Consider the following 26522-nt stretch of genomic DNA (forward strand, 5'->3'; position numbering starts at 1 on the left):
GAACGCGATTTCATTTCCATTCCAACGCGTTTCGATTCCAACATCAAAGAAAAACTTTGTTCTACGTCGATGAACAGGAGGCCTTTCTCGACGTGGTCAAGCCCGGAGTCCATGGAAAGGACTCCATTTAAGAAATGTCCAACGTGTGGTGCTAAGTTCCCACACAAGGACCTACACGAGGTGTGCAACCTCTGCCTGTCGCCTGAGCACGAATCCAGGGACTGCGAAGCCTGCGCAGCATTCTCTTCCAAGTCGACGATTAGAAACCGTCGAGCTCGAAGACACTAGGTTTCCAGAATGCAGTCGGAGACGATCCCGGAGCTGTTCGAAGACCAGAACCTCGAAGAAGAAGAGGATCATGAAGACCAGTCTGGGTCGGAAGGGGACGAGTCGGAGGTCGAAGAATTCGACGTTCAACAAACCGTGAGTGACGACGTCCCCTTACCAAAAAACCGACCCCGTGCGGTAACAACCCCGCCTTCGAGCCCGGTCAAACCGCAGAAAAAAGTTTCCGACGCCCCGCCTTCGGGCCCGGCACCGAAACTGAAACCGAAACTCTCGGTCTCCCACCATGTTGGATCCGAGAAACGGTCGACATAGACTTCGACACCGAAGCTTCATGCAAGGGAAAGCTCGGAATCGAAACATTCCATGTCGAAACCGAAACATGCTTCGACGTCGAAGACTCACTCGACACTGAAAAAATCGGACTCGAGCAAATCCTTGGTGCCGAAGACACCGAACATTGACGATCGGAAGCAAAGGCACCTTTCGGAACCAAAAGCTTTGGTACCGACACAGGAGCAACAAACAGATCCGAAACAAAAGATTTTGTTTATCGATCCACAAACTGGCAAAGTGGTGACGAAGAAGAGGAAGAATGAACAGCCAGAGGACAAACCTCTTCCTTCTAAGAAGAGAACAATGGGGACAAATACAACTCCTCCTACTTCTCCTCGACCTAGAGTCACACCCTCTTCTCCTATTCCTCACACTATGCCAACTATTCCTCCACCTTCTACACCAAGACCATCTACACCTCACACAGATGTAGACAGTGACACAGGGGAAGGAGAACCTCATGGGGACGATGAATCTATCCCAGATGAGGAAGACCCATGGGAGAATTATGACGCATGGTCAGACGATGACAACGACCCACAGTTATATCCCTCAAAACCTTTACCACCTGATGATAACACAGGTTTTGTACAGCTCATTAATAGGGCAGCAAAATATCATAAGGTAGACCTACACACAGAACCTCAAGTAGAGGATTTCCTATTAGAGACACTACCTACTGCACAAAGAACATCAGGTACTCTACCTATGCTGAAGGGTCTTCTCAGTCATACAACAGACATATTTAAAGACCCAGTGAGGGCTAGGGTGTTAAACCTAAGAATTGATAAAAAATATAAGGCAGCTCCAAAAGACCCAATATTTATCAAGGGGCAGGTACCTCTGGACTCGCTTGTAGTTTCCAACGCTCACAAAAGAGCAAACTCATTATCTACAGGAGAAGCCCCTCCACCTGAAAAGGAGTCAAAATTAATAGATGCATCAGGAAAAAGAGTAGCATCACAAGCGGCAAACAGCTGGCGCATAGCCAATACACAAGCGCTACTTGCACGCTATGATAGGGCGCATTATGATGAGTTAGAAAAGCTCATCACACATCTCCCTAAAGAACATCAGAAAAGGGCAGATCAGCTTATACAGGAAGGAAAGATAATAACTAACACTTCCATTAAATGCGCCCTGGACGCAGCAGACACTGCAGCAAGATCCATCAACACCAGTATCATGATAAGAAGACATGCATGGCTTAGAGTCTCAGGGTTCAAACAAGAAGTACAAACATCTTTATTGAACCAACCTTTTGATCAGAAGACACTTTTCGGCTCAGGCACAGATGAGACTTTAGAAAAGATGAAAAAGGACACAGAAACGGCTAAGTCAATGGGAGCATTACAACAGCCAACACAAAGGGGTTCCTTTCGTAGATCCACCTATAGAGGGGGCTCAAAAAGTACAGGAACAAGTCAGCAATCTACCTCTTTTACACCAACATCACCCAGAGGTAATTCAAGAGGCAGTTACAGAGGTAACAACAAGGGTAGGGGTCGCGGAAAAAATAACAACCGCAACTCCCCAACCCCAAAACAGTGACTTAATACAACTCCCTCCAGACCACATAACACCGGTCGGGGGACGTCTATCACAGTTCCTACCTGTCTGGGAAAACATCACATCAGACAAGTGGGTGAGACAAATTATCCAACATGGTTATTGCCTAGAACTCACAGCTACCCCACCAAACATCCCCCCCAAACAGCGTCCAATGAGTCAAAACCATCTGACATTGTTAAAAGAAGAAGTACTATCACTGCTACAAAAGCATGCCATAGAGAAGGTTCCAAAACATCAGCAAGGGACAGGAGTATACTCTCTATACTTCCTAATTCCCAAAAAGACTGGTCTCTAAGACCAATCTTAGACCTCAGACCTCTCAATGCATACAATAAATTCGGAACATTTCCACATGGTCATGCTCCAACAAGTACTTCCTTTACTGAAGAAAGGGGTCTTTCTTTCTACACTGGATCTAAAAGACGCTTACTTTCACATCCCAATTCACAAAGCCCACAGGAAATACCTAAGGTTTGTAGTGGAAGGACAGCATTATCAGTTCAAGGTCCTTCCGTTTGGGGTCACAACGGCACCAAGAGTGTTCACAAAATGCCTAGCAGTGGTGGCAGCACACCTAAGAAGACAACAAATACATGTCTTCCCTTACTTGGACGATTGGTTAATAAAGGCCAAGTCACAAGAAGAATGCCTTCACAACACACAGAAGACCATTCAATTACTGCACCACCTAGGGTTTACGGTGAACTACAAAAAATCCCACCTACAGCCAAACAAAATTCAACAATACCTGGGGGCTACTATAGACACTGAAAGAGCCAAAGCATACCCCAATCCAATCAGGATACAAACAATGGTCACGTTGATACAAAGATTTCAACACAACACTCACTACCAGCACGAGTGTTTATGCAGCTGTTAGGCATGATGTCCTCCTGCATACTACTAATACCACATGCCAGACTACAGATGCATCCACTACAGGAGTGTCTAGCGACACAGTGGAATCAGGCTCAAGGTCAGATTACAGATCTGGTGTGGGTAGACGACCGTACGCATCGCTCTCTGAAGTGGTGGAACACAACAAACATTTCCAAGGGACGGTCGTTCCTAGAACCGATTCCACAACTGATACTGACAGCAGACCCATCGCTCTCCGGATGGGGAGCGCATATGGACAAATACACAGTGCAGGGGAAATGGAGTGTGCAGCAAAAGAAACTGCAATTAACTACTTGAAACTACTAGCAGTATTTCTAGCATTAAAAGCTTTCCAAATGCAGATAAGCAACAAGGCAGTCCTGATCAGAACATACAACATGACTGCAATGTATTATATTCAAAAACAGGGGGGGACACACTCTCTCCAACTATCCAAACTAGCATAGGACATTTGGAGATGGGCCATTCCTCAAAAGATCTATCTGTTAGCAGAACACCTACCAGGAGTTCAAAATCAGATAGCAGACATCCTAAGCAGAGAGTCAGAACAAGTACACGAATGGCAGCTGCACAACCAGATACTGCAGCCATTCTTCCAAAGATGGGGGCAACCAGAGATCGATCTGTTTGCCAATCATCAAAACGCAAAATGCAAAAACTTCGCATCCAGGTACCCACACCACCGGTCCCAGGGCAATGCACTATGGATAAATTGGTCCAACAAATTTGCTTACGCTTTCCCCCTCTCCCACTAATTCCATTAGTGGTTCGGAAACTGCAACAGCACTCAATGACAATGATACTAGTAGCACCCACGTGGGCAAGACAGCCGTGGTTCACCACGCTACTGTAACTCTCACAGGTGCCACATCAAAAGCTAAGATTATTACCCATGCACCTTACACAGAACCATGGAGAAATAATGCACCCAGATCCCAAACAATTGAACCTAGCGATCTGGCTCCCGAGGTCATAGAGTTTGGATATTTAGATTTACCTCCAGAATGTATGGAAATCATTAAACAAGCAAGACGTCCTACCACCAGAGCATGCTACGCAGCAAAATGGAAAAGGTTTGCTGTACACTGTAACAGTAATCACATCAACCCTCTGGACGCATCTACTAAACAGATCATTTGCTATTTACTACACTTGCAGCAATGTAACTTAGCATATACCTCTATCAGAGTTCATCTCGCAGCTATAGCGGCGTACCTACAAAACAGACAACATCTTTCCCTGTTTAAAGTACCAGCAATTAAAGCCTTCATGGAAGGACTCAAAAGAGTCATTCCACCAAGACTACCACCTTCCCCAGTCTGGAATCTCAACATAATACTTACCAGACTAATGGGACCACCCTTTGAACCTATGCATAGGTGCGAAATACAATTCCTCACATGGAAGGTGGCCTTCCTCATAGCTATCACTTCACTCAGAAGAGTAAGTGAGTTGCAAGCGTTTACAATTCAAGAACCATTCATGCAGTTACACCAAAACTAAGTGGTTCTTAGAACAAACCCAAAATTCTTGCCTAAAGTAATTTCAGCATTCCACATCAATCAGTCAGTGGAACTACCGGTATTCTTTCCAAAACCACCGACAGTAGCGTAAAGGGCCCTACATACATTGGATGTCAGAAGGGCAATATTGTATTATATAGAAAGAACACAAACTTTCAGAAAGACAAAACAGCTATTCGTAGCGTTTTCTCCTACACATAAGGGCAATCCCATCTCTAAAGCAAGCATTGCCAGATTGATTGTAAAATGTATACAAATATGCTACTTAAAAGCAAAGAGGACATTAACTGTTCCTCCTAGAGCTCACTCTACACGTAAACTAGGAGCATCTATGGCATTCTTGGGAAACATTCCACTAGATGACATATGCAAAGCAGCTACCTGGGTTACACCGCATACCTTCACAAAGCACTATTGTGTAGATGTGTACACAGCACAACAAGCTAGAGTGGGACAAGCTGTATTAAAGACTTTATTTCAGACTGTTGCAACAGACACGGGCGACCACCGCTAGGGAGAGAACTGCTGTATAGTCTATTCATAATGTACCATCTGCAGCCCATATGCCTCGAACGGAATATGCTACTTACCAGTATGCATCTGTTCTTGGCATAGAGGGCTGCAGAGTGGTACATGCCCTCCCAGCCTCCCCAGAAACCTGTGTCTGTTCCAACAATATCTTATTTAGATACACATACATGGGCATTTCTATCTGTATTCTATCATACTACTCCATCTAACCCTACTATGGCAAAACAATCTAAGGATGGAGCCGATGCCCATGCGCACTAGCAACCAAAGGAGGAGTCACCAAGCTACAAAAGACTCTCCAAGAGAAAAACAAGTGCAATCATCCGAGCCCAACACCAGATGGTGATCTATTCATAATGTACCACTCTGCAGCCCTCTATGCCAAGAACAGATGCATACTGGTAAGTAGCATATTCCTATCTATGCTTCTTCAGGTGTATCATAATATTGCATTTGAAGCCATGAAGCATTTGTAACATATTTGGGTTTTACCCCAATGAGTAAATATAGCTTATTTTTTCTAAATCTTTTCTACGAAATAGGTATCAGATTGTTGTGGAGATAATACAAGCAACTACAATTGGTACCTTTCCCCAGATGAAGAAGTCAAAAGGTAAAGTACTGTAGTTTGGCTCTTGTGAAGTATTTTCCATGTTAGTTTCTATGAAATGTTTTTTTTCCTCGTGGATAGTGGGGAGGGGAAGCATGTAAACATTTTACAATTGTAAAAATAATTGAATGCTAAATTATTGTCAAATCCATTTAAAGTATTTTGTGGGAAACGTCCTTTCAGACAAGGAATCATGCTGTGCCAACACAATGCCGGCAATAGAAAGAATGCGGCAGTGGCACATATTTGTTCAGCACGAAAGTCGTAACAACGACTTGCTTTTACTGAGGCACATTGGTGGAATGGTGTTGGATTTAAAGTTCAACACCTCTCTTCCTGATGCGCAGACTGGAGTTAGAATAGTAAATTAAACTATTCCAACATCCAGCAGCTCCTAAGGCAAGTCGTTAAAATTACTTGCCTGCTGAACAAATGCATCTTAAAGACGCGTTAAAACTAAAGACATTGTCCTTCACACATGCGGAATACCGTCATACATATTTCAGACCTTTGTATGAAGCCTTTCCGTTTTCATAAAAACAACTTTGTTTCTCTGTCTTCCCTTCTTTATATTATAGTCATCATGTTTAGCTTTATCATTTCATGTCTTATCTCAGTTTTTGTTAGGGAAGTGACTGGCTACTTATGCCTTCACTGGCCGTGAGCATTGCTTGTGCATGAAAGGTAAACGTAACCCAAATATTCAAATTCCAGACTGTGCTGATTGGTAACTGTACCTTGTAGAGCACAGCTTTGACAGTCACTCGTGAAGTCTGTAACCATATTGGCGATCCCTCATTTGACAGAATCGAATGATTAACCCAGAGTCGTGACCTCCGCTGGAGGCATTGGCTCCAGATGGAGTCCCCTGTAATTCGCCCATTGCTTCCAAATCTTGGAACGTTTTTGCGGGCATCCCCTGGCTTTGAATATTGGAATCTCCAGCAACCTACAAAAGTCCAGGCCATTCTACCACGCTGACAGAGAAGGTGGAGCCTCTGCTTTCCATAGCCTTGCAATATCCCTTTTAGTCAATGTGAGTCCTAACAGAAGATGTGATTTGTAGATATTTGCACCTACACCCTCCATAATGTGCAAGAGTACTAATTTTGGCGAGGAGGGATGGTCTCACCCAAATACCTCTGCGAGACAGGCCATGACCCCTTTTCCAAGATCCTGTAAGTTCTATGCAGTTCCAGATCATGTGTAAGAAGGTTCCATCCTCACCTTAAGCATGTCGGGGAGGACACTAGGCCCGCCCTCCTGACTCTTGTATAGTACACCCGATGTATATATTTAAATTAGATGAGGCTTAAAAGCATAGCAATCGCTGTCTCTCAAGGGGAGGCCAGTGCCTCTGTCCAATTTTCCTCATCTAGTGGGCCAAGATCCCCCTCCCATGCCTCTCTAAGTTTCTGTAATGTGGTAGAGCTATTTGTCACTAGGGACTGGTAGATTTTTAGATATTTTGTGGTCTTGTAGGTCCCCCATAAACACTTTGGCTTCGATGGAGCTGAATTCAGGAAGGGCTCCCAGCCCCTTGATGCTCTGGGAGATAGCATGTCTGAACTGGAGGTATTTATAGAAGTGGGTCTTTGGCATCTGAAATTCCTGCTGGAGGTCCTGAAAGGACTTCAGTACTGTGCGTTGCATTACATCCCTTAAGGTAGAAACACCAATATTGTCCCATGCACGAAATCCAGATAAAGCTACCAACTGCGGCAGCCGCCCATTAAGCCACAGTGGTTTCTCCCTTGTCAGTTTGTTCAACCACCCACCTTACGGAGAGCCTGCTTCCACATCTGGAACGCCACCCTTGTAGACGGCAGCAAAGAGTTATGTAGGGGTGCCGAGTATAAAATAGTGTGCAATGTGAAATCCCCCATGCATCTTCGCTCAATCGCATATGCAGGATCTGTCCTGTCGCCGAGCCACCATTCATACAATATCAGAAGGTGCGAAGCTATGTAATATGAGTGAACGTCTAAGGTAGCCAACCACCCACAGTACGTCGACTGAAAGCACATCCACAGCGCAACCCTGGACGCCCCACCCACCCATAAAAAGGGACCCAGAGCCGAGTTAACTTGCCGAAACTATTTAAGCGAGACTGGGTATGGATAATCCTGCAATTGGTACAGCAGATGTGGCAGTGATACCATCTTAAAGATGGCTGACCTACCATACAGGGAGAGGGGCATATGTGACCATGTTTTTAACTCCTCACAGACCCACGCCCATATCGGCACAATATTTCTGTTCCAGGACTCAGTGGGCGAATCCGGCAAGAATACACCCAGGTATTTCATCTCCCCTCCCCCCCCCCCCCCCCCCCCCCCTGTAGTAACCTGCACCGCAGATGTCCAGGGCTCCAGTTCTGTCTTGTCCCCCAACACCCACAGGGGTTCATAAAGAGCCCCGATGACTCCCCAAAAATTTGCTTGATGCGGATGAGCCTCGGTCCAGTCCTTTTGATGGAAAAAAAGCACGTTGTCGGCATATAGCGCAATGCGTTCTGAAAGCCCCCGTGCCCATTCAAAGCCCGCCACTTGTGCATCCATCCGCCCTCAAGCCGCTAGGGGCTCCTTTGCCAACGCAAACCGGTATAGTGACTAGGCAGCCCTGGCGGGTGCCTCTTCAGATTTTGAATGTTTGAGTAAGTGGAGCCCGCTATGCACACTGATGCTGTCAGATCTGTATATAATAATTTTAAATACAACAAGAAGTGTGGACTCATATTCTGGCGATTTAGCAGTGCAAACAAATATACCCAACTAAGGGAATCTAATGCCCTATCCATATCTGCCAATAGTAGCGGGCTCTGCCAATCCCTGGATAGTGGCAATAGCAATGTGTACACGACGTATATTGTGCGCATTGGTCTCTGGGGCATAAATCCAGCTTGGTCGGGATGGACCAATGTAGTTATATGAGATTGGAGGCAGTTGGCCAGTGGTTTGGCCAAGATTTTCACCACCACATTCAATAATGAAATGGGGCGATAGGTTTGGGGGTCGGCCCGGTTTGTGGACCACGACAACTTCCGCGTGTCTACAGTCTCGCGGGAGACTGCCTCGCTCCCTCGCTTCATCTACAACCTTAAAGTGGCGACCCAGTTTTCGAGAAGTATTTGTTTTTTACACTTGGAGGGAAAGCTATTAGTACCTGGAGGTTTCCCTGAGTTCAAGTCTCCTAGCGCTGTACAACAGTGTGTAGAGTTTATGGCTGACCTGGCTCCGCCTATGTTGAAGAGGTGGTGTGGAAACTGGTCGGTGTCTAGTCCTGCAAAAAATTATAAACAATTCAATGAAAAAAAAAATTATTAATGTAGACAATAAATACAATATTTAAAATAGAAAAAAATCCCAAAAATGGATTAAAAAAATACATTGAAAATAAAAACAAATAATATTTAAAAAAATAAACCAATGGATGCAATAAAATCTAGCAAACAATATTATGAAAACTGTTGGAGTCTAAGAATATAAAATATACTATTCCCACTCCAGTCTCTGCAACACTAGGGGCTCGATTCCGATCCGGTAAAAAAAATCCCCCGTGCGATTCGTATTCGTAGCCGTTTCCGTACGACTCGTAAACACACCGTACGACCCGGCGAGTACGATCCGGACCGGGTGATCAGGACGCTATTCGTACGGTCCGCGTCAGGTAAGGTGCGCACCGTACACCCACCGTACATGGTGTACGGCGCGTACCCCACATGATCGCAGGGGTACGGCGCGTACCCCGGCGATCATGGGGGGTAGGCGGCGTCCCCGGGGGGGGCGTTCTGTACTTGTTTCGGCGCGAACTATGCGTTTACGGCTGTTTCCAGCTCCCGTAAAAAAAAGGGTCGTACGTGGCGTACCCGACATGAATCGTACTTGCTGGGTCGTAAAAACCAGCCGCGAACCGTAGCGATGTCACGTACAGCGGGTTCCGAGTGAGACTCGTACGGATATTTTAGTCGTACGGAGTCCTGTACCACTCGTACGGTCTTTGGCTCCTGGTACGGATCGTACTTCGTCGTACGTACGGGGACGTGTACTGGTACGATTCGTACGGGGAAAATTGCTCCGTACGACGATTCGGAGCGCATTTTACCGGATCGGAATCGACGCCTAGGTAAAGCATGGGATTTCAAAGTGGTTTGAATTACTATTTCTACTCTAGTCACCGCGATAATAGGGAAAGTATTGAACTTCAGAGGAGTTAAATTTACTGTTCGTACTCCAGTCAGTGCAACAGTATGGAAAGTGTTGGAATTCGGACGGTTGAAATGTACTATTCATACTCCAAACAAAGCAACAGTAGGGAAACCCCTTTTGAATGGGTAAAATGTACTATGCCCACTCCAAACCGTGCAAGAGTAGGGAAAGTGTTGTGTTTCGGAAGGGGTTAATTTACTATTCCATCTCCAGTCTGTGCAACAGTAGGGAAAGCGTTTGATTTCAGAGGAGTGATATTTACTAGTCTCGCGCCAAACAGGGCAAAAGTAGGGAAAATATTGGATTCCAGAGGGGTAAAATGTACTATTCTTACTCCAAACAGCAGAAAAGCAGGCAAAGAGTTGGACTTTAGATGGGTACAATCTACTATTCCCACTTCAATCTGTGCAACAGTAGGGAAAGCGTTGGATTTTGGAGGGATGAGATGTACTATTCCCACTCCAGTCCGCACAACAGTCGGGAAAGTATTGAACTTTGGAGGGGCAAAATTTACTGTTCCAACTCCGGTCTCTGCAACAGTAGGGATAACATTACATTTCGGAGGGATGAAATATATTATTCCCACCTCAAGTTAGCGCAACAGTAGGGAATGTGCTGAACTTTGAAGGTGTAATATCTTCTATTCCAACTCCAGTCTCTGCAACAGTAGGTAAAGTCTCTGATTTCGGAGGAGTGAAATTTACTGTTCCCACTTCAAACAGCCCAACAACAGGGAAACTGTGAAGAGGTTCATTTTACTACTCCTACTGCAGTCTAAGCAAGAGCAGGGAAAAAACGTAAATTCAGACAGATTACATATATGAGTAACGCCATGAATGTAGAAAAAATATTAATCTTAACATAAAAATATTAATTAACAAAATATATATGTAGTTAAAAAACTAAAAACAATCAATTTGGTAATTTACTATTCAATTAAAAAAATTCAATTAATAAATAATTGTTCAATTAATTAACTTCCCGCCATGTTCCCCTACAAACCCAGCAGTCTACACTTAAAATATAACTACAGTAAATAACTATTACATAATTTACATATTTAAAATAAATTAAATAATTAATACTTATTTGTTAATTATTGCTTAAGTAACTTCCCACCCTAGACCTCCACAAAGCTAGCATCATGCAATTAACATAAAATTAAATTAAATAGGTGTTCCAGAATTTCCTTATTTAAATTTGAAATAATAATTAATAGGTAATTATTACTCATTTAACTTCCAACCCTATACCCCTACACATCTAGCATTTAGCAACTAAAATATTTTAAATAAATCAGTATTCCATATTTTACATAATTAAAAATGTATTACATAATTAAACAATGTGTTAGTTGATTAATACATATTATTTTTAAACATATTTTATTAGGTTTTCAAGGTACGTTAATGGGCCATTGCCGGCTGGATACAAGATCAGATAAATCCAAGGTACCTACGTATAAGAGAAACTGGAACCCATTCGAAACATGCTGGTATAACAATGCAAACATGGCACAGAGCATTTTAAACCCCCCAAAATAAATTCAACCAGGATGTATGCAACCACAAGTGACAGCATAATAGTGCCTCGGCAGTTCAGGGACTGTACTTGTATGACGGGGGCCATTCTATAATGGGCCTGTGTGCAGTAAGGGTGTTAACTCTATTCCTCGATAAATCGTCCTTCTGGACCATATTTTTCTGTGTTTCTGGGGACATCACAGAGTCTGGAACACCGCAGTATCAGCTCCCATGCATCTATCAAGGGCCTTCTTCCATCCATCATTTGTTGGAGGAGGGGGAAGTTCCCTTCCACTGCTAAGAGATATCACGCTTGATTAGGGTGAGGGCCAGAAAGAGCAAGTGCTGTTTGTATTTGTTCCCACCAATCCCATCGGTGCTATGCAATAGAAATAACCTTGGCTCAAAGTGAAGGTCCCACGACAGGACCTGATCTAAACAGGACTCCACCTTGTGCCAAAATGGCTGTAACGCACTACAATTCCATACGATGTGTATGAAAGTCCCCTCCTCCCTCTCGCAACTGAGGCACACTGGGGACTGGATTGCCCCCATCCACCAGATCAAGTGTAATATATGCGATATATATATTTCAATTGGATGAGGCGATAGCATGAGGACACCGCCGTGCCCCTGGGGCTGGCCAGGTCCTCCGTCCAGTCTTTATCCGTCAAGCCAGGTAAATCTGTTAACCATGCTGCCTGTGTTTTATGTAGAGTGGTGTGGGTGTGAGTGGTCAGTGTCTGATATAACTGACGTATCATATATACTTCAATGTCCCCAGTAAGCAGTCTGCCTTTGAGGGGGTGTTATTCAGGCAGAGTTTTAAGTGAGCGCAGAAGGGGAGCGAGTGCGTGTCTCAGCTGGAGTTACTTATAAAATTGTGTTTTGTGCAATTGAAAGTCTGTCTGCAGCTGTTGAAAAGATTCGAGGGTAGTGCCCCGCATGACATCGCCCAGAGTAGATATACCCAGCAGATCCGACTTCTGGAACCCTTCTAAGGCCACAACGGGGTGCAAATATGTGCCGTGCCACAGCGGTGTCATACTCATCAAGCGGCCTTGTCAACCTATACGTAGAACCATATATCTCCATATTCGGACCACTACTCTACCAGCAGGTGGCAAGAAATCTAAGTTTGCATGATTATGAAGAATCTGGAGGAGGGGTTTAGGCTTCATTGCCCTTTGCTCGAGTATGTATGCCGGGTCCGAGGGTGAGTTGTGCCACCATTCGTTGATGATGAGTACGTGGGATGCCGCATAATATGCATATACATCTGCTGCCGCTATGCCGGCACAGTATGTAGACTGCAAGCAGGTGCTCAATGCTACCCTGACCGCCCCTCCACCCCACAAGAACTTGTTGTGTATTGCAATTTGTATGAACAATGTGCGTTGTATATCATAGGGAAAATTCTGTACCCTATATAGTATACGAGGTAGGGAAACCATTTTAAAAATCGCCGATCGCCCATATAATGATACCGGTAGGTGAGACCATATCGCTGTCTCGTCCTGCAGGCTGGCCATAAGTGGGGTGATATTAAGGGCCCAGGAGATATTCAGGCAGGATGAGACAAAAATGCCCAGATATTTAAAGCCTGTGGTTGCATGCGACAGCTGTCTGTCCAAGTATTGCATCCCTGGTCCCCAAACACAGGAAAATGGACTGATTTGGTGGGATTCGTATGGAGGCCAGATGTTTGTCCAAATACCTGGAGAATTTGCAGGGCCTGAAAACCAAGGGTCTGTTGTGAAAAACAGCACATCATCTGCATTGAGTGCGATACGGTCGGAGCAAGACCTCGACCACTCAAAGCCCCGGATCACAGGGTCGCTCCGTGCCCACAGCGCCAGGGGCTCCACCCCGAAGGCAAATAATAACAGACTGGGGCTGCCCTGTCTTGTACCATGACCAATCGAAAAGGGGGCAGACCGATGACCCGCTACCCTGATTGAGATTGTTAGATCCGTATACAATAATCATATGTAGGCCAGGAAGCATGGGCCGAAATTAACAGCTTTGAGGAATTGGAACAGGTATGTCCAACTGAGAAAATCGAATGCCTTGTCAATATCGGCAAGCAAAGTCGCCGCAGGACAGCCCAGCTCCGGAGCCTTCGCCATAGGTTTGAGTTTCAGCAGGGACGCTCAACATTCTTGGCAAATAACTTGATCTCGTTGTGTGTAACAAAAATTCATGTGTCCGCTCTGATACCTTTGAGTTTTGTTTGCACTATATAAAAATGTCCCCAAATATATATATATATATTTTGTCCAGACAGCCTCAGTATCATTGTAGCGTAGAGAAGTGCCTCAAAAGATGTGGGAGTGAGCACATTTAGATTTATCCCGTCCAGCATTCATTAGATTTGGAGAGAGCCAGCAATTTATCCTTGTGATATTGTATCAGTATGTGGTTATTTTTACCAGTTTTTTTATTGCTGGAGGATCTGATCTCTGGCATGCGTGTCCTATAGAAGACATTCTTCCATTCTTTTACTATGCGTGCATGTCCTAATTCAGTCAGTTTCCAAGTGAGGTGATAATCTGCTAGAGTTGACTTCACCCATGTAAGATGGTGATTACTTTAAAGCCCAATGCACCTGAAGAAGTTCTCCTGGTGTCTTAGACGGAACTGACATAGTACAAACATCCCAGGTGTCTTTAGAGAGGGATCAGGGCAACTAAAGGGTTTGAATACAAAATCCTCATTTAAAATTAAATCTTAATTTATGCATTAACAAAATTACATATTTGTGTTACAATCTTAGAAACAACACAACTGTGACATATATTGTCCATTCTTTATCAGCATCTTTATATTAGTGAAATGACTCGGCCCTCATTGGTGTGTCCTCCGGGCTTCTAGGGGCTATGTGGACAGTCCCCCAGATGAAACAAGCATAGACATCCTTTCCCTTATTGAGTCCCCGCTTTCTCAAATGTCGCAAGTATGTCCCTCCAAAGTTCCAGGTCCTCGGTTACCTTCTCGTCTCTATGAAAGACCCTGATGTCCATCTCGAAAATGCCTATCTTTGCTAAAAAAAAAAAGGCATCCGGGGAAAAAGGAAGGGTCTAACTATCTGGGAACCCTTAACGGTATGGCTTAATCAGGCACACCATTGGGCCCCCATAAAGCACATTTTCTTCCTTCTCCTTTCAGCAACGACTGTCTATCAATTTTGGTTGTCTTGATTACATGCAATGCTCGGTTATCTAAAGGTGTGCCCTATCTGATTCTTTTAAAGACTTAGGGCAGGGACATCGCTATGTTTATGTTGATTATACATCTTATTGCTTAATGCTCATTATGGTTGTTAAAAATCTGCCACTCTTATACACTTCGTGGATTAAGAAAGGCAACCAGAGAATATATGTAATGGGTTCTCTCTACCTTGAGTTAACCTTTTTTGTTTCTGTTTATGGTGTGGATGGTTTGATATTGCTTCATCTTTGTATTTGTTTTTGTACTTTATATTCATTAAAAAAAAGACCCTGATGTGGTTCTTCTCTGCCACTAACCCTTCAACAGTGTCCCTTGACCACCATTCTATCGCCGGTCCTCTGATACCCAGCCATCCCACAGTGACCCTCCATTTTGCAATGAGTTGAAGGAATTTATATTCACAAAATCATCCTTAAGAAGAATGATCTAGTGCATGGGTCCTTGCAAACATTTACCCGGGTCCACAAAGTACGGTCTGTGGTGTGACCAAGGGCCGCACTGATGCCACCAGGGTGGCAGTAGTGGGTCTGGGTAGGTCAGTTATTGTGCAAGGAGGTCTAAACAAATGTTAAATAAACTGGCAAGCATTTATTTGCAGGTCAATACATGCTTGCCTGTTTAACATTTTTTTCTGAATAGGAAGCCACTAAACAGCAGCTCAGGCTGTTGTGCACCAGGGGGGCCACATGTGAAGGTCAAGAGGACCGCAAGTGGCACCCAAGCCGTACTTTGAGTATCACTGATCTAGTGTGTGTACACAGAGTGAGGAAATTCCCTTACATGATAATAGATCCACTCAAAGATCAGCTTCAGAAGCTGTTAAAACAGGGTGTTATAGAGATAACCGAATTATTTAAGTGGCTCGCCTCAGTTGTATTAAAATCCAAGAAGATGAAATAATGCAGATTTGTGTGGACCTCCAGGAATTCAACAAGCACATTTGGGTGGAGCATTAGCCATATCTAAATATCTTTAAAACTCTGAAGATGTTTGAGGGTGCGGGTAAGGTCTTTAGTGTTAGGAACATGCCTGCATATCATCAGATCCCATTGCATGTTGACTCCAACCACAGTATGTCTTTTGTCACACTTCTTCGAGCTTACATGTTTGTTTGTATGCCCTTTTGATTAGTGTCTGCTGCTGCATGCTTTCAGAGGGTGATGAATATGGTGCTTGATGGTGTACATCAGATTTTTTTTTTCAAGCTGATATCCTAGTTTCAGGGATGACAAGTTTGGGTTCATCCTAAATAGTGAGAAGTGTAGATTTACAGTAACTCGGTGGCTTATTTGGGCCACACCAATTCTAGTGATGAGATAAATCCTAAAGTAGAGTTGGCAAAGAGTATAAAGAAGGCAGCCACACCTGAAATAGGGATCAAGTGTTTTGCTCAAAATGTATTGGCAATTTTGCAAGTCAAATTGAGGGTCATTTAAGCTGGTCAGCGAGTACATTGGTGTTTAACCTACTTCAGACTTAGGGCCTGATTCCGATGTCAGACGCACCGCAGTCCGTCCGACATCAGTTTGGAACTGGAACCGAACGACCTCCTGTCATCGGTTCCAGCCCAGCAAGTAGGATGCGACCGAACCCTGTTCAGTCGCAATCCTATGCTTTGCTATGGGAGCATGCATTCTGAACGGAATGCATGCTCCCATAGCAAAGGGCAGAGGTGCTGTTCATTCCTGCACGCGGTGGCAGGCACCACCGGGTGCAGGAATGAACAGGGGGACACCATAGGTGCCCCCTAGGCTGCCATTCGGCGTTCTTGCACCCATGGGGGACCTGCTGGGGCCCCCAAAGACAGTTTCCCAATGCCTTTAGGTGTCAGAAAGGCCGGCACAGAAAGGCAATGGGAAACTACCATCGTAATCCCTTAGCTGGAAAGAGCTCGGCCGTAAAGGAATCCGAAAGGTATTCCGATGCGTTTGAAACTGCTCTGACCGAGGGTCAGAGCCATTCCAACCCGCATCACAATCGGGCCCTTAGTAGATCTAAGGACAATTGCTAGACCACTTGAATTGCTCATAAATAATGACCTCAGTTCAAACATTCCCTGCAAAAAATTATGCTGAAAAATCTCCACAGAATTTACCAATTATGGAGCACTGGTCTCTGCCTGTTAGTCTCAACGAGAAATAAATAACTATTGCATAAAAGCATGAAAATGCCATCATGTCTTAAAGATTCAAAAAAACATTGTTATAAGCATTCTCATGTATGGATGACTATCAATTACTTTTTTTAAATATTTTTTTTTAATTAGATAGCAGGATTACCATGTTAAATATTTTTCAAATGTTCTGAAGCATACGTTAATGATGTACAGATTTGGAGGGCTTCCTTTTGCTGACGACAGTCCACCGTGGAATAAACGATTGACTCATAAGAACTGCAGACTGTGCAATCAAAGGTCAGCTGCTATCTTACACATCATGTGCATTGTACAGCCTTCGGAATCGAATAGAGAAAGTTGCTGGGACCGATATTAACCCAAATGGGAATCCAAACCTATTGACATGTGCTAATTGAATGCTTAAACGGATTGAATACACTATTAAACATAAACTTTGTCAAATTCTTCACTGAAGCAGATAGGAAGTTTGAAGTACAAATGACTCACTGATTATATATCTACATTTAAGAAAAAAGTTGATAGCATTTTGGCTCAGTGAATTGGTGCTTGGTGTTACACACTTTCTTTTCTACTTAAGGCCTAAATCGTTGCAAATATTCATACGAAATCTTTTGACTTTGAAAGTGTGACCATCTTTTTGGCATCGAAGTGCTTACTTACCTACTTTTGTACGTACAAGAAAACTATTCTGTCTACCGATGCCAGTCTTTATAGTCTTTGTACCATGCTCTCACAGGTAGTAAATGGGGAAGAGAGAGTGGTGGCTTTCGCTTCACAGACTGTTATAGGGGCTAAATAGCACTATTCTTTGATTGAACGAGAGGCTATAGCAGTAGCATGGGTGATTAACCATGGCAAGTTTAACCTTTGGGGTTTAACCTTTATGGTAAGATCGTACCATCCGCCACTTGTGCGTATTTATTCTTGGAAGAGTATAGAGAATTTGACCCCCAGAATAAGGAGTTGGGCTCCAAGTTTAGGGAGCTGCAGTTTTCAAGTAGAGTACATCTGAAGCTGTAATACCCATGTTTCTGACTATCAGTCATGCTTGCCGGTTGAACAGACGCTGTAGAACCTCCAGGGGTCAAATGGGTGAGGGAAAATACCCTATATGCAGTGAGAATGGATACAGGTTAAAGACAATGGTGAGGCCTTCAAAGTGATTAGGAATATGTTGTCAAAGAGTGGCCTAGAGTTGTAGACCTACTGAGTTTTCTGAAAGGATACTGGAATGTGTATGAGAAACTGAGCTTTGTTGATGTAAACTTTTCAGGGACACTCAAATAGGGACAACAGTTAAACGGAGGGAGAAAATAAATCTAGCACATTAGGGACACCTGGGGAGGAGCTTAATGAAGGCTAGAGTGCGAGCGCTGCATTGGTGGACGGACCCGTCATAATCAAGAAGCTTAAAAACTTCAAAAAGATTATTGGCTTTGTGCCAAGAGTAAAAAGTGTAGAATGACCCGTTCTTCTCCTGTGGCTCCAATTGAAGTTCTTCTTGAACCTTTAATAAAGTTGGATTTGGACACTGTTGGATCATTAGAACTCTTGCCATAGAGAGAACGTTATACAATATTACTGTTGATTACACTTTTAAGTTGGTAGTAACTGAACGTGTGAGTTTAGTAAATACCAGTGTTGTAATTACATTTTTGTAGAATTAATTTGCTTGTGACGGCATTTCTAAGTTTCTCGTCACAGACAATGGTGTGCAGTTTGTTTCTCAGGAAACACTGGAGTTTTGGGAAGTAATATCCATTGAGTGCCTTAAGGCAGCACTATATTTACCTCAAGCTAATGGATTAGTGGAGCAAACTAACCGAATGGTCAAAGTATGCGTACAGAGGAAGGTTTGGGCTCTCTATACTTGGCAGAAGTTGATTTGTCTTATTTGGAATTGGGTGGCCAAATTTGGTGCAACCTGGCACACCTTCACGACCTACGTTAAGCAACTACAACAAACCGAATGTCTCCATATGTTGATGTCAAGAACATTACGCGCATCTGATATTCATATTATGTATTTTTCAGACTCAGAAGATGGATCTGCTGAACTGTGAACACTTTGTGGGGGACTGTGGTGGTAATTGTTTTAGTTAATGCTTCCCTTTGTACACAGATGTATGTGAATTGCTCTTTCCATTAGGTGTGAGTCGGTTATATTATCTTGGGCGACTCTTTTAAATGTGTCTTGTTAACTGTTTTCATCAGAAAATACTAAATACAATTGTAAATAAAAAAAGAATGTGTACAGATAGCAGGACAAAGAGTAGTTGATACTAAAAGTCAACTTAAAGATGTATTGTCTGAATCCAGGTGGGCTATTTGCAGTGCCTCCAACACTGCGGATGTAAAATATCCTTTCTTATCTTTGAAGGGTATGATGTCCAATTCAAAACTTAATCCTGACTGGTTGGGGCTAGAAAAGATGAGTTTATACGTTTTGGAGGGGGGCTCATATTCACTGCCAGGAGGATTACTAGAGGAGATGTAAAGCCAGATTTGATAATAAAAACTGTGTGAAAAGTAGGTGATTCTGTCCTTGTAAAAAGGTCAGGGTTTGGTAAGAAAGGTAAAACTAGGTTAATGGAACCAACTGAATGGAAAGCTTTGGTTTTAGATTCTGGGGCTGTATGGAGAATGCCCACATTTTGTAAAGTCTAATGTAATTAATTCCTTGCTCCAGATGTGACTTGGGTAGCACCACATATTCCAAGGCAGTGAAGTAGACCAGTGGCTCTTACATGGTAAATGAACTGAGTGGTCCAAATGGGTGATGGAGTCAGAGGCCCAAGTGGTAGAAAGACTGTACCCTGAAATTAAGTGTTTCTGTTGGACATGGAAAGGAGATTTAAACAATCTTTCCATTAAATAAATCATTCCTGTTGGACATGGAAAGTAGTAGTTAAAACTGTCAGTATGTTATCATTGTTATGTCAATATGCTTTGTTTGTCAGTGACTGGTGTAATTGAAGAGGATGGTTTCATTTACAGCTCTATACAGCTGCTTTGTCCCAGGCTGCTAGTGTAATTCTGGTGATGGGAGAGGGATATAGATCCCATGCCCTATGTTTCTTGCAGAGTCACAGTACTTTCCAAATATGTATTTCAGTGATTATTTGACCTGTGAAGCACCAGTATTTTCCTGACTCTGTCCTGCAGAGTTCCCAGTTATATCTAATCTGAGCCGCTATATAATTGTTACTTTTAGAAGAAACAGCCACCCCCTGCACCTCTCCCCCTTCAAAAGATCTATTAGCTGATTGACTTGCTACTCTGGGTCGTACACCCTCCTAACACACCGAAATGCTTCCACCATCTTTTGAAGATTTGTAGAATTCCTTGGTGTGGTTGTAGCAGGGGAGTTTGTACTATGTACCGTATTTTGGGTAGTAGAGTAATTTAGATAGCTGCTAGTCTTCCCAGCCATGACAGTCCTAACCATGTGCCAAGTTTGTGTATCATTTTAGACTGCCTATAGTAAGTCAATAAATCCACCCATGCTGTTTTGTCTAGTGATTATATCAGCTTGAGACCCCAGGTACTAAACGTTATCTCTAGCCTGCTGTAAGAGAAAACTATCCTCAATCAGTGTTTCTTGTTCTGGTGACACGGTTATATTGAGATTTTGGACTTCTGGATATTTATTTAAAAAACAATACTGTTCCAAACCCTTACACTTCTCCTGGTGTGTTCATGATAGCAAGTATGGGGTCAACAAGGGCTGAAAGGTTGTTGTCCACATATACATATTTCATGAACATCCATGCAAATTCTCTCTCCTGTTGTGACTGCAGCTTGTGTCCTTTTCTGGGCCATAGGCTTCATATATAGGGTGAATAGTAATAGAGACCGAACATTCTGTCTCATGCCCTGACGATCATCTCCTGAGGCGAAAAGCCGGGAGAAGCTGTATTCTGTGTTTTTTAAAACTGCAAACTGTTCTTTTGTTTGAATATTTGCTTATTTGCACAAGCAGGGGCCGTGCAGCGGAATTAGCGCGGTCACGGGTCCCACTTCCTGGTCTGATCGCCTGATAGGCTGCTGGCCACGCCCACTCACAGGCCACGCCCCCTCCCGCCCTCCCACTTCCCCATATCAATGTGCCACTATAGGACGCGCAGCGGACGAGCGCAGCGGGCGCGCCGTTTGCGCGCCGAAGGCGCGCCAAAGGCAAGCCCGTCCGCGCCCGTCCGCGACAGCTCAGCGCCGAGCGCCACAACCCCTGGCCATTTTCTTCCCAATCACTACCCCAGGAGGATATACAGCCGCAACCATCTACTGAGCTGGAACCTTTTGGGAGGATCAGAATGCAGATGCATATTTTCGGGTAATAATATGCCTGATACGTCCAAGGTATGTCTAACATGTCATGCCCGCCTACCTGCTATCTTGTGGACACCTATTAAAGACCTAAGTAACCCCTACCAGATAAAAAACGTTAGAGAAGAAAACATAATTAATTGCCTCCTCATTAATGCTAGATCACTGGTCAAACACAGTTCTGAATGTGCCGACCTGATCCTAGAAAAGGAGGCTAAAATCGTATTTATCACTGAGACCTGGACTGATGCGGCCTCAGGGCCAGACCTAGTTATGGCCACTCCAACGGGATACTGCTGTCGGGTACAGGACAGACCCGGTCAAAGGGGAGGTGGGATAGCCATTATCTACCACGCCTCGATCCAAGGCACATTTCAGTCACTGAACTACCAGTTAACGGAGGTACTAGGATTTAAACTTTCTATCTCTAACCATAACACTTTCCAAGGTTGCCTCTTATACAGATCTCCTGGTCCTAAAGCCTCATTTCTCGTAGAAATAGGTACTTACTTGGAAGAAGCCCTCTGCACCAAATCATTCACTATTCTTGGTGACTTTAACTTTCACCTAGAGGAAAACTCAGACCCTCAGACGGCAATTCTGGTAGACTCCATGCTGACGGCAGGACTAACTCAGATGGTAAGGGGTTCCACACATATAAAGGGACATACGCTAGATGGGATTTTTACAAATAACCCTGACCTGAAGTTTAGCCATGCGGAGCCTTTAGCATGGACAGATCATTCAGCAGTCCTTTTTAAAATTCAACCGTCTGAGTCAGTTAGAGCAAGGAAGGAAAGGAAACCTGCCAAGCTCTATATGCCATGGAGGGAATTGGATGGGAAAGCATTGGAGGAACGCCTGGCAGCCTCTACCTTTACCCCATCGGTTGATGTAAACGAAGCTACGGAGAGATACACCATCTGGATAAAAGATGCATGCACATCTCTAATTAAGCCCAAACTATCTCGTCCAACACGCACAACACCATCTGCCCCTTGGTTCACCTTGGAATTAAGAGATTACAAAGTATCTTGCAAAAAACTCGAACGCCAATGGCGTACTGAATATTCACAGGCATATAAACAAAAACTCAAATCAAGCCAAAAGATATACAAAGAAATGATCAAAAAAGCAAAAATTGAATATTTCTCTGCTAGAATTGAGGGAGCTAAAAACTCCTCCAAAGAACTTTTCCAGACGGTAACCACTTTGTCCACTCCAAATTCTGTCACTGTCCCTCCCAGTCTGGAGCTCTGCGAGACCCTCGCCAAGTACTTTTTAAATAAAGTGGAGCAAATCTTTGCAGCCCTTGAACCTCATGTGGGGCTCACTCTTACCGAGGGAGCACATACGACTACGCCAACAAATCCACATAGTTTGGAACTCAGGGAATTCGGGCCAGTTACAACAGAAGTAGTAAAGAAACTACTACTGAGAACCAAATCTGGCTCCCCCCGGGATCCCTGCCCAGTCTCAGTGGCTCATCTGGCAGCCGCCCCTATATCTGTCTTGCTAGCAGATTTGTTCAATAAAATGTTCAAAGAGGGAGCATATCCACTATGTTGGAAACAAGTTTCAATAGCTCCTCTGCTGAAAAAATCTAATCTAGACATTTATGACCCTAGTAGCTATCGACCCATATCTAGACTCCCTCTACCGGCCAAGCTTATTGAAAGGATCATGAACGTTCAGCTCTGTGACTTCCTCCGATCCTCTGGGGGATTGGACCCTGCTCAACATGGGTTTAGGGAAGGTCACAGCACCGAGTCCGCCCTCATTAAATCCACTGAGGAAATCAGGAAGGTGATGGATGCTGGAGGACGGGCAGTCCTGGTGCTCCTGGACCTATCCGCAGCCTTTGATACGGTCCACCATGACATTCTATTGGACCGTCTTGAGGGCTGCGGAATCCAAGGAGTCGCATTGACCATGCTGAAATCCTTTCTAGCAGACAGGATACAAGTGGTGGCCATGGGAGATTTTGAATCGAGCCCTTTTACCATTCCAGGAGGGGTTCCTCAGGGCTCCTCCCTGAGCCCTACCCTATTTAATGTTTATGTTACCTCCCTCGCCCCGGTGATTCGTTCATTTGGCTTCGAATTAACATCGTATGCAGATGATACTCAAATTGTGGTATCTCTGCTCCCGGGGCGAGAGGAAGGAATTGCGGCCAGATTCCAGGATTGCATGATGGCAGTAAGTTCATGGATGGCTAAGAACTGCCTTAAATTCAATTCCTCTAAAACTGAGGTTCTTCTCTTTGGAAATGTGACCAATCTCTGGACCCCTGACTGGTGGCCTCACGAAATGGGAGCCCTACCCATTCCAGCCACTACAGTAAAAAACCTGGGGGTAATTATTGACTCCCAACTCTCCTTTAAAGCACAGGCTAATGCCTTATCATCCTCCATTCACTGGATAATAAAAACTATTAGGAAAATCCTTCCTTTCCTCTCCAGTGATAGCAGGAAAACGGTGGTGACAGCACTTGTGCTGTCTCGCCTTGACTACTGCAATAGCATGTATCTGGAGGCCCAGCAGGGAGTTCTGAACAAATTGCAAACGCTACAAAATGCTGCTGCCCGACTGATTACTGGTCTACCTAAGTTTGCATCGGTAGCTCAGGAATTAAAAAATCTACACTGGCTTCCAATACGGAAACGTATCCTGTTTAAGGCTCTTTGTATGGTATTCAAGGCAGTAAATGGAATAGGTCCATCCTTCCTTCAAGAACACCTCCAACTGTACAAACCAGGGCGACAACTAAGATCTGCTAATAAAAGCCTGGTCATGACTAACCGTATTAGGAAAGCCCGTTGGGGAGGCCGTAGCTTCTTCCACGGAGCATCTAACATCTGGAATGAATTGCCTCTCGCCCTAAAACAAAGCAATGATCTCTTGACCTTCAGGAAAAATATCAAAACATGGCTTTTTAACCTCCAGTAACTTTCTTTGCCTCTTGGAGATAATGTATCGTTTCAGCGCCAGGACACCGCCCGGTAACAGCGCGCTCAACAAATGGTAAAAATAAATAAATAAATGCCCTTCTGACTACAGACTATCACTGAATAAACCCCCATTAGTTCTGACCTAGACACCTGTATCCCTATAGCCACTGAACACCTAAGGGCTAATTTTGGGGCTGAATTTAAAGGATTCACAGTTTCTTTGTGGAGTGGCCAGTGAACTCTGCCAAATGCTTTTTCTGCATCAACAGGTAATGGGCTGCTATTTTCTCTGCTTGCTTTGGGTCAGTTAACTGAGGCATATCGAGGTACAGCCTGCTTGCCAGGATTTGAGTGAACAGCTTGGTAACCACGTTAGCAGTGATATGGGCCTAGAAAAAGGGTATAGTGTTGGGTCTTTCTCTAGTTTAGGGATGACCATGATGACAGTGAAGGATGTTTCTTACATGGAATCCTTCAAGGTCCCCTTTCAACACAGGATTTGAAGAGTTCTGCAACTCTGGCACCAGGCTTTGTCAAAATCACTTTATAATGTTGCATTGTGGTGGTTGCCAAGATAACCTCATCCACCATGATTGTTTTGTCTAGTATTTCAATTTGAACTTCAGAGACGGAGTTCCCTGAATTTTCTGTTTATTCTCTAATCTCATGCAATTGTCCATCCTCTGACATTTATAGGTCGCTATAGTAATCTCTACAAATCTGTGCGAACCCCCCCCCCACATCAGAAACTGCACATCTGTTGTCTGTTTTAGTCGCCTGAATCCGGTCTTCAGCAGTCTTAGCTCTAAGTTTGCAGGCCAGCCTGCTACATTTCCCCCTTTTTCAGTTTGTCTGCTGTGTATAGTGCGTATTCAACCAAGTATGTATCAAGTAGCTTGAGTTGGACCCTAGTTGTTGTTGTGTGTTCCCTGGTCCTCTTCTGAGCTAATTCTAGCTCCTTGACCAGAGCCTTCCGCGTTGTTAGTTTCCCTTTTTTATCTTTGTTGATACTGCCACCTATAGCAGTCCCCTTATTGCCGCTTTGAGGGCATCACACAAGGTGCTTATCGCTATGTTATATTTATTTTTGCCCTCCAGGTAAAAATTATTGCCTTCTTTCTAAATTTCATTTCTGATGTGGTCACTCTTCTGGAGGCTATCTCTGAGTATTCCATCTGTTTGTTGGCCTTGCCTTATAGGCAGTCAAATGGTGGTGATGATGGGGACATGAACAGAGATAGTCAAGACCTTTACCCACATGTTCAAAATGTTACCTAAATCTGAGGGGTCCCTACGAAGTAATCCAACAAAGTGTGAGCCTGAGAAGAGTTTCCGTTTTCTTGCCTCAGGATGCTGTGAGCACCATACATCTTTCTGCTGAATCCAAGGCCGGTTCTGCTAATTATGTATTCCGAAACATTCAGCAATAATCAGACATATTCTCTAACCTATGACAAAAAAGGTGTACCACAGACCGAAGGTAGAAGCAATGCAGAACCGCATACCTTCCTCTACCGCCCATTCTGCTCTATCGCTCCAGAATGGTCAGTAGAGCATTCACTGTAATGACTGCTAAACTCTGGAACAGCCTCCCACTAGATCTTAGGTTTATTCCCTCTGAATCTCTCTTTCGTAGTAAATTGAAAACTTGGTTGTTCTCCATCTCTTAAAATTGCTTCTCTTTTCCAAGTCTGCAGTCTATAGCGCCGGGACACCCCCTTTGGGAGTAGCCGTGCGCTTTACAAGCTTCATAAATAAATAATACATTTGCTGCAGTCTACTAGGAGATGCATTTAGCCTTTGCTCAGTGGGCCTATCGCCTTGCCCGCCTACGCAGATGAGATTAGTAGATTCTTCTTCTCTAAAACATGAAATAAGGCCCTTTCTTTGGTACTAAAGTTAGTTTAGTTAGCCAAAGAGATGCGAATGGTGTTGAAAATATTAATATAAAGAAAGCATTTTGATTTTACCACTATGTTACAGGATTCTTCTATTCTCTCTTTCTGTAAAGTTTGCTGTTACTATTTTGTTGATTATCATAATAGTTGCAATTGTATGCACTGGGATAGGATTTTGTTTTTTGAAATTAATTCTTAAAAGTATATCCTCTATTTACTACTATTCTTGTATGTGCCTTTCTATGATGAAAGAGAATTTTAATTCCTCTATCATCTATCTCATAGCATTAATCGTTCCCTAGAATTCATCTCACTCAACTAGTACTCCGTGAGTAGCGGGTGATTGAATTCCTACTAACTTTCCACCTTGGGTTGGCACATTGACAAAGTCTTTTGTGCCAATGGGTCTATAGAGCCTGTTTTTAAGGGGTTCTTGAGAAGAGCTCCAGAAAATGTATATCCTTAACGTTTGCTACATTGTCCATTTCTTC

The 26522-nt window shown here is 43.8% G+C and overlaps 1 protein-coding gene across 3 annotated transcripts in view; it reads left to right on the forward strand.

Moving 5' to 3' along the window:
* SNX25 (sorting nexin 25) overlaps positions 1-26522 on the forward strand; it is a 1510914-nt gene that overhangs the window by 920332 nt on the left and 564060 nt on the right. For all 3 annotated transcript variants that reach the window (XM_086962502.1, XM_086962503.1, XM_086962504.1), the window contains one exon: positions 5690-5760. In XM_086962502.1, coding sequence (XP_086818628.1) covers positions 5690-5760 — 71 coding nt within the window. The remainder of the gene's footprint in view (positions 1-5689; positions 5761-26522) is intronic.

The sequence above is a fragment of the Lissotriton vulgaris genome, chromosome 3_1, assembly GCF_964263255.1.
Source record: "Lissotriton vulgaris chromosome 3_1, aLisVul1.2, whole genome shotgun sequence".
Taxonomy (NCBI): domain Eukaryota; kingdom Metazoa; phylum Chordata; class Amphibia; order Caudata; family Salamandridae; genus Lissotriton; species Lissotriton vulgaris.